This window comes from Oncorhynchus keta, chromosome 1, assembly GCF_023373465.1.
Source record: "Oncorhynchus keta strain PuntledgeMale-10-30-2019 chromosome 1, Oket_V2, whole genome shotgun sequence".
Lineage (NCBI taxonomy): Eukaryota > Metazoa > Chordata > Actinopteri > Salmoniformes > Salmonidae > Oncorhynchus > Oncorhynchus keta.
Genome location: NC_068421.1, coordinates 6,468,252 through 6,475,751, shown reverse-complemented (window position 1 = coordinate 6,475,751; position 7,500 = coordinate 6,468,252). Strand labels below are relative to the sequence as shown.

The 7,500-nt window shown below is 47.5% G+C and overlaps 1 protein-coding gene across 1 annotated transcript in view; it reads left to right on the top strand.

Moving 5' to 3' along the window:
* The window catches only part of LOC118382123 (tyrosine-protein kinase receptor UFO), a 109,849-nt gene that overhangs the window by 80,583 nt on the left and 21,766 nt on the right, over nt 1–7,500 (top strand). The window contains exons 9-10 of the mRNA XM_052469277.1: nt 5,012–5,086; nt 5,162–5,182. Of these exons, the coding sequence (XP_052325237.1) occupies nt 5,012–5,086; nt 5,162–5,182 (96 nt within the window). The remainder of the gene's footprint in view (nt 1–5,011; nt 5,087–5,161; nt 5,183–7,500) is intronic.

Sequence of the window (7,500 nt, the reverse complement as noted above, 5' to 3'; positions counted from 1 at the left end):
CACACTACACTACACACACTACACACTACACACTGCACACACTACACTACACTACACACACACTACACTACACTACACTACACACTACACACTGCACACACTACACTACACACACTACACTACACTCACTACACACTACAAACTACACACACACACGCAGTCTACTAATAGTGTCATCAAGTTTTTCTGACCACAAAGTTGTCCTTCTCCTTCTGTTTCTCTGAGACTGTGGTCTCCCATGAACCTCATAGTTTTCCTTCTCCTTCTAAGAAAAGGGAAGCAGAGAGCAGAGAGCAGAGAGAAAGGAGAAGAATAGACTAAATTGAGAAGGAAGGCGGAGTAGAGGGGAGGAGGGGGATGGAGAGGGGAGGAGGGGGATGGAGAGGGGAGGAGGGGGAGGGAGGATGGAGAGGGGAGGAGGGGGATGGAGAGGGAGGAGGGGGGATGGAGAGGGAGGAGGGGGATGGAGAGGGGAGGGGGAGGGGAGGAGGGGGAGGGGGATGGAGGGGAGGAGGGGGATGGAGAGGGGAGGAGGGGGGGGATGGAGAGGGGGATGGGAGGGGGAGGGGGATGGAGAGGGGAGGAGGGGGATGGAGAGGGGAGGAGGGGGATGGAGAGGGGAGGAGGGGGATGGAGAGGGGAGGAGGGGATGGAGAGGGGAGGAGGGGGGGAGGGATGGGAGGGGAGGAGGGGGAGGGAGGATGGAGAGGGGAGGAGGGGGATGGAGAGGGGAGGAGGGGGAGGGAGGATGGAGAGGGGAGGAGGGGGATGGAGAGGAGGAGGGGGATGGAGAGGGGAGGAGGGGATGGAGAGGGGAGGAGGGGAGGGGATGGAGAGGGGAGGAGGGGGAGGGAGGATGGAGAGGGGAGGAGGGGGATGGAGAGGGGAGGAGGAGGGGGAGGGAGGATGGAGAGGGGAGGAGGGGGAGGGGAGAGGGGAGGAGGGGGATGGGAGAGGGGAGGAGGGGGATGGAGAGGGGAGGAGGAGGGGAGGGAGGATGGAGAGGGGAGGAGGGGGGGGAGGGGAGGGGAGGAGGGGAGGGAGGATGGAGAGGGGAGGAGGTGGGGGGGGAGAGGGAGGAGAGGGGGAGGGGGATGGAGAGGGGAGGGGAGGAGGTGGGGGATGGAGAGGGGAGGGGTGGGGGGAGGGGAGGAGGGGGGTATGGAGAGGGGAGGAGAGGGTAGGAGGGGAATGAGGGGGTGGAGAGGGGAGGAGGGGGAGAGGGGAGGAGGGAGTCTCTACTATAACCCCATAGTAAACTATACACCCTGGTCTCTACTATACACCCTGGTCTCTACTATACACCCTGGTCTCTACTATACACACTGGTCTCTACTATAACCCCCATAGTAAACTATACACCATGGTCTCTACTATACACCCTGGTCTCTACTATACACCGTGGTATCTACTATAACCCCCATAGTAAACTATACACCATGGTCTCTACTATACACCCTGGTCTCTGGTATAACCCCATAGTAAACTATACACCCTGGTCTCTGGTATAACCCCATAGTAAACTATACACCCTGGTCTCTACTATACACACTGGTATCTACTATACACCCTGGTCTCTACTATACACCGTGGTATCTACTATAACCCCCATAGTAAACTATACACCTGGTCTCTACTATAACCCCATAGTAAACTATACACCCTGGTCTCTACTATACACCCTGGTATCTACTATACACCCTGGTCTCCACTATACACCGTGGTATCTACTATAACCCCCATAGTAAACTATACACCCTGGTCTCTGCTATACACCCTGGTATCTACTATACACCCTGGACTCTACTATACACCCTGGTATCTACTATAACCCCCATAGTAAACTATACACCCTGGTCTCTACTATACACCCTGGTATCTACTATACACCCTGGTCTCTACTATACACCCTGGTCTCTACTATACACCCTGGTATCTACTATAACCCCCATAGTAAACTATACACCCTGGTCTCTACTATACACCCTGGTCTCTACTATACACCCTGGTCTCTACTATACACCCTGGTCTCTACTATACACCCTGGTATCTACTATAACCCCCATAGTAAACTATACACCCTGGTCTCTACTATACACCCTGGTCTCTACTATACACCCTGGTCTCTACTATACACCCTGGTCTCTACTATACACCCTGGTCTCTACTATACACCCTGGTCTCTACTATAACCCCCATAGTAAACTATACACCATCGTCTCTACTATACACCCTGGTCTCTCTACTATACACCCTGGTCTCTACTATACACCCTGGTCTCTACTATACACCTGGTATCTACTATACACCCTGGTCTCTACTATAACCCCCATAGTAAACTATACACACTGGTCTCTACTATACACCCTGGTCTCTACTATACACCCTGGTCTCTACTATACACCCTGGTCTCTACTATACACCCTGGTCTCTACTATACACCCTGGTCTCTACTATACACCCTGGTCTCTACTATAACCCCCATAGTAAACTATACACCCTGGTCTCTACTATAACCCCCATAGTAAACTATACACCCTGGTCTCTACTATACACCCTGGTCTCTACTATACACCCTGGTCTCTACTATACACCCCCATAGTCTCTACTATACACCCTGGTCTCTACTATACACCCTGGTCTCTACTATACACCCTGGTCTCTACTATAACCCCCATAGTAAACTATACACCCTGGTCTCTACTATACACCCTGGTCTCTACTATACACCCTGGTCTCTACTATACACCCTGGTCTCTACTATAACCCCCATAGTAAACTATACACCCCAGTCTCTACTATACACCCTGGTCTCTACTATACACCCTGGTCTCTACTATACACCCTGGTCTCTACTATACACCCTGGTATCTAATATAACCCCCATAGTAAACTATACACCCTGGTCTCTACTATACACCCTGTTCTCTACTATACACCCTGGTCTCTACTATACACCCTGGTATCTACTATACACCCTGGTATCTACTATAACACCCATAGTAAACTATACACCCTGGTCTCTAATATTACCCCATAGTAAACTATACACCCTGGTCTCTACTATACACCCTGGTCTCTACTATAACCCCGAGAGTAAACTATACACCCTGGTCTCTACTATACACCCTGGTATCTACTATACACCCTGGTATCTACTATAACCCCCATAGTAAACTATACACCCTGGTCTCTACTGTACACCCTGGTCTCTACTATAACCCTACTATAACCCCCATAGTAAACTATACACCCTGGTCTCTACTATACACCATGGTCTCTACTATACACCCTGGTATCTACTATACACCCTGGTCTCTACTATAACCCCCATAGTAAACTATACACCCTGGTCTCTACTATACACCCTGGTCTCTACTATAACCCCGGGAGAGTAAACTATACACCCTGGTCTCTACTATACACCCTGGTATCTACTATAACACCCCCATAGTTAACTATACACCCTGGTCTCTACTATAACCCCCATAGTAAACTATACACCCTGGTATCTACTATACACCCTGGTCTCTACTATACACCCTGTCTCTACTATCTACTATACACCCTGGTCTCCTATGGTATCTACTATACACCCTGGTCTCTACTATAACCCCCTAGTAAACTATACACCCTGGTATCTACTATACCCCCTGGTCTCTACTATACACCCTGGTCTCTACTATACACCCTGGTCTCTACTATACACCCTGGTCTCTACTATACACCCTGGTATCTACTATACCCCCATAGTAAACTATACACCCTGGTCTCTACTATACACCCTGGTAGTCTACTATACACCCTGGTCTCTACTATACACCCTGGTCTCTACTATACACCCTGGTCTCTACTATAACCCCATGGTCTAAACTATACACCCTGGTCTCTACTATACACCCTGGTCTCTACTATAACCCCATAGTAAACTATACACCCTGGTCTCTACTATACACCCTGGTCTCTACTATAACCCCATGGTCTCTACTATACACCCTGGTCTCTACTATACACCCTGGTCTCTACTATACACCCTGGTCTCATAGTACTATACACCCTGGTATCTACTATACACCCTGGTATCTACTATAACACCCATAGTGAACTATACACCCTGGTCTCTACTATACACCCTGGTATCTACTATAACCCCCATAGTAAACTATACACCCTCGTCTCTACTATACACCCTGGTCTCTACTATACACCCTGGTATCTACTATAACCCCCATAGTAAACTATACACCCTGGTCTCTACTATACACCCTGGTCTCTACTATAACCCCCATAGTAAACTATACACCCTGGTCTCTACTATACACCCTGGTACTCTACTATACACCCTGGTTTCTACTATAACCCCATAGTAAACTATACACCCTGGTCTCTACTATACACCCTGGTCTCTACTATACACCCTGGTCTCTACTATAACCCCCATAGTAAACTATACACCCTGGTCTCTACTATACACCCTGGTCTCTACTATACACCCTGGTCTCTACTATACACCCCCATAGTAAACTATACACCCTGGTCTCTACTATACACCCTGGTATCTACTATAACCCCCATAGTAAACTATACACCCTGGTCTCTACTATACACCCTGGTCTCTATAACCCCCATAGTAAACTATACACCCTGGTCTCTACTATACACCCTGGTCTCTACTATACACCCTGGTCTCTACTATAACCCCCTAGTAAACTATACACCATGGTCTCTACTATACACCCTGGTCTCGACTGTATAACCCCATTGTAACACGAGTGCATTCACACACCCCCTACTATACAGTCACACACAACACACAACACACTGGTCACTACTATAACCCAGACAGACACACACAAACAGACACACAACACACAGACACACCACATAGACACACACACACAGACTCACATACACACAGACACACACACACAAACACACACACACAACCCCCAAGTCCCTACAACAACCCCAGTGGCACGGCTTCTCTAGAAACTCTGTCCTTCTCCTCAAGGAAGCACATGACTAACCCACCTCCCCTCCTCTCCCCAGATACCTCCTACCAGCCGCTCTTCTCTTGGCACTGGTGGTATGTTGTCATGGCGATAGCTGTTGCCTGTGGCACTAGCAGTCCTAATGGCAGTACACCGTGGCCAAACTAACGGCGGAAGGAGACACGCTTTGGGTGAGTAGGCCCTCAGTCTCCCATACACCCTGGTGTGTGTGTGTGTGTGTGTACTATGTGTGTGTGTGTGTGTGTGTGTGGTGTGTGTGTGTGTGTGTGTGACACGTGTCAGCGTGCATTCTGGGGCCTGTAGAACGACTCTCTGTTATAAAACTCTATGGATTCTGACATATTAGAGAAGGGTTCTACAGCTGTGTTTGTGCATCTGGCTGCAGATGTGTGTGTGGAGAGTCTATAACTCATCTGGAGAGTCTATAACTCATCTGGAGAGTCTATAATCCATCTGGAGAGTCTATAACCCATCTGGAGAGTCTATAACTCATCTGGAGAGTCTATAATCCCTCTGGAGAGTCTATAACTCATCTGGAGAGTCTATAACTTCATCTGGAGAGTCTATAACTCATCTGGAGAGTCTATAACATCTGGAGAGTCATCTGGTATATAACCCAGAGTCTATAACCCATCTGGAGAGTCTAATAACGAGAGTATATAACTCACTGGAGAGTCTATAACTCATCTGGAGAGTCTAGTAACTCATCTGGAGAGTCTATGATCCCTCTGTCTATAACTCATCTGAGAGTCTATAACTCATCTGGAGAGTCTATAACCCATCTGGAGAGTCTATAACTCATCTGGAGAGTCTATAACTCATCTGGAGAGTCTATAACCCATCTGGAGAGTCTATAACCCATCTGGAGAGTCTATAACCCATCTGGAGAGTCTATAACCCATCTGGAGAGTCTATAACTCCATCTGGAGAGTCTATAACTCATCTGGAGAGTCTATAATCCCTCTGGAGAGTCTATAACTCATCTGGAGAGTCTATAACTCATCTGGAGAGTCTATAACTCATCTGGAGAGTCTATAACCCATCTGGAGAGTCTATAACCCCATCTGGAGAGTATATAACTCATCTGGAGAGTCTATAACCCATCTGGAGAGTCTATAACCCATCTGGAGAGTCTATAACCCTCTGGAGAGTCTATAACCCATCTGGAGAGTCTATAACCCATCTGGAGAGTCTATAACCCATCTGGAGAGTCTATAACTCATCTGGAGAGTCTATAACCCATCTGGAGAGTCTATAACCCATCTGGAGAGTCTATAACCCATCTGGAGAGTCTATAACCCATCTGGAGAGTCTATAACCCATCTGGAGAGTCTATAATCCCTCTGGAGAGTCTATAACCCCTCTGGAGAGTATATAACCCCTCTGGAGAGTATATAACCCATCTGGAGAGTATATACCCCATCTGGAGAGTCTATAACACATATGTAGAGTATATAACCCATCTGGAGAGTATATAACCCCTCTGGAAAGTATATAACCCATCTGGAGAGTCTATAACCCATCTGGAGAGTCTATAACCCATCTGGAGAGTATATAACCGATCTGGAGTGTCTATGTAACCCATCTGGAGAGTATATAACCCATCTGGAGAGTCTATACACCATCTGGATAGTCTATAACCCACCTGGAAAGTCTATAACCCATCTGGAGAGTCTGTAACCCATCTGGAGGGTATATAACCCATCTGGAGAGTCTATAACTCATCTGGAGAGTCTATAACCCCTCTGGAGAGTATATAACCCCTCTGGAGAGTATATAACCCCTCTGGAGAGTATACAACCCCTCTGGAGAGTCTATAACCCATCTGGAGAGTATCTACCCCATCTGGAGAGTCTATAACACATCTGGAGAGTATATAACCCATCTGGAGAGTATATAACCCATCTGGAGAGTCTATAACCCATCTGGAGAGTCTATAACCCATCTGGAGAGTATATAACCCATCTGGAGAGTATATAACCCATCTGGAGAGTCTATAACCCATCTGGAGAGTATATAACCCATCTGGAGAGTCTATAACCCATCTGGAGAGTCTATAACCCATCTGGAGAGTCTATAACCCATCTGGAGAGTCTATAACCCATCTGGAGTGTCTATGTAACCCATCTGGAGAGTCTATAACCCATCTGGAGAATATATTCTCCATCTGGAGAGTCTATATATCCCATCTGGAGTGTCTATATAACCCATCTGGGGAGTCTATAACCCATCTGGAGAGTCTATATATCCCATCTGGAGAGTCTATAACCCATCTGTAGAGTCTATAACCCATCTGGAGAGTCTACACCCCATCTGGAGAGTCTACACCCCATCTGGAGTGGCTATACTCCATCTGGAGAGTCTATAACACATATGTAGAGTATATAACCCATCTGGAGAGTCTATAACCCATCTGGAGAGTATATAACCAATCTGGAGAGTCTATAACCCATCTGGAGAGTCTATAACCCATCTGGAGTGTCTATGT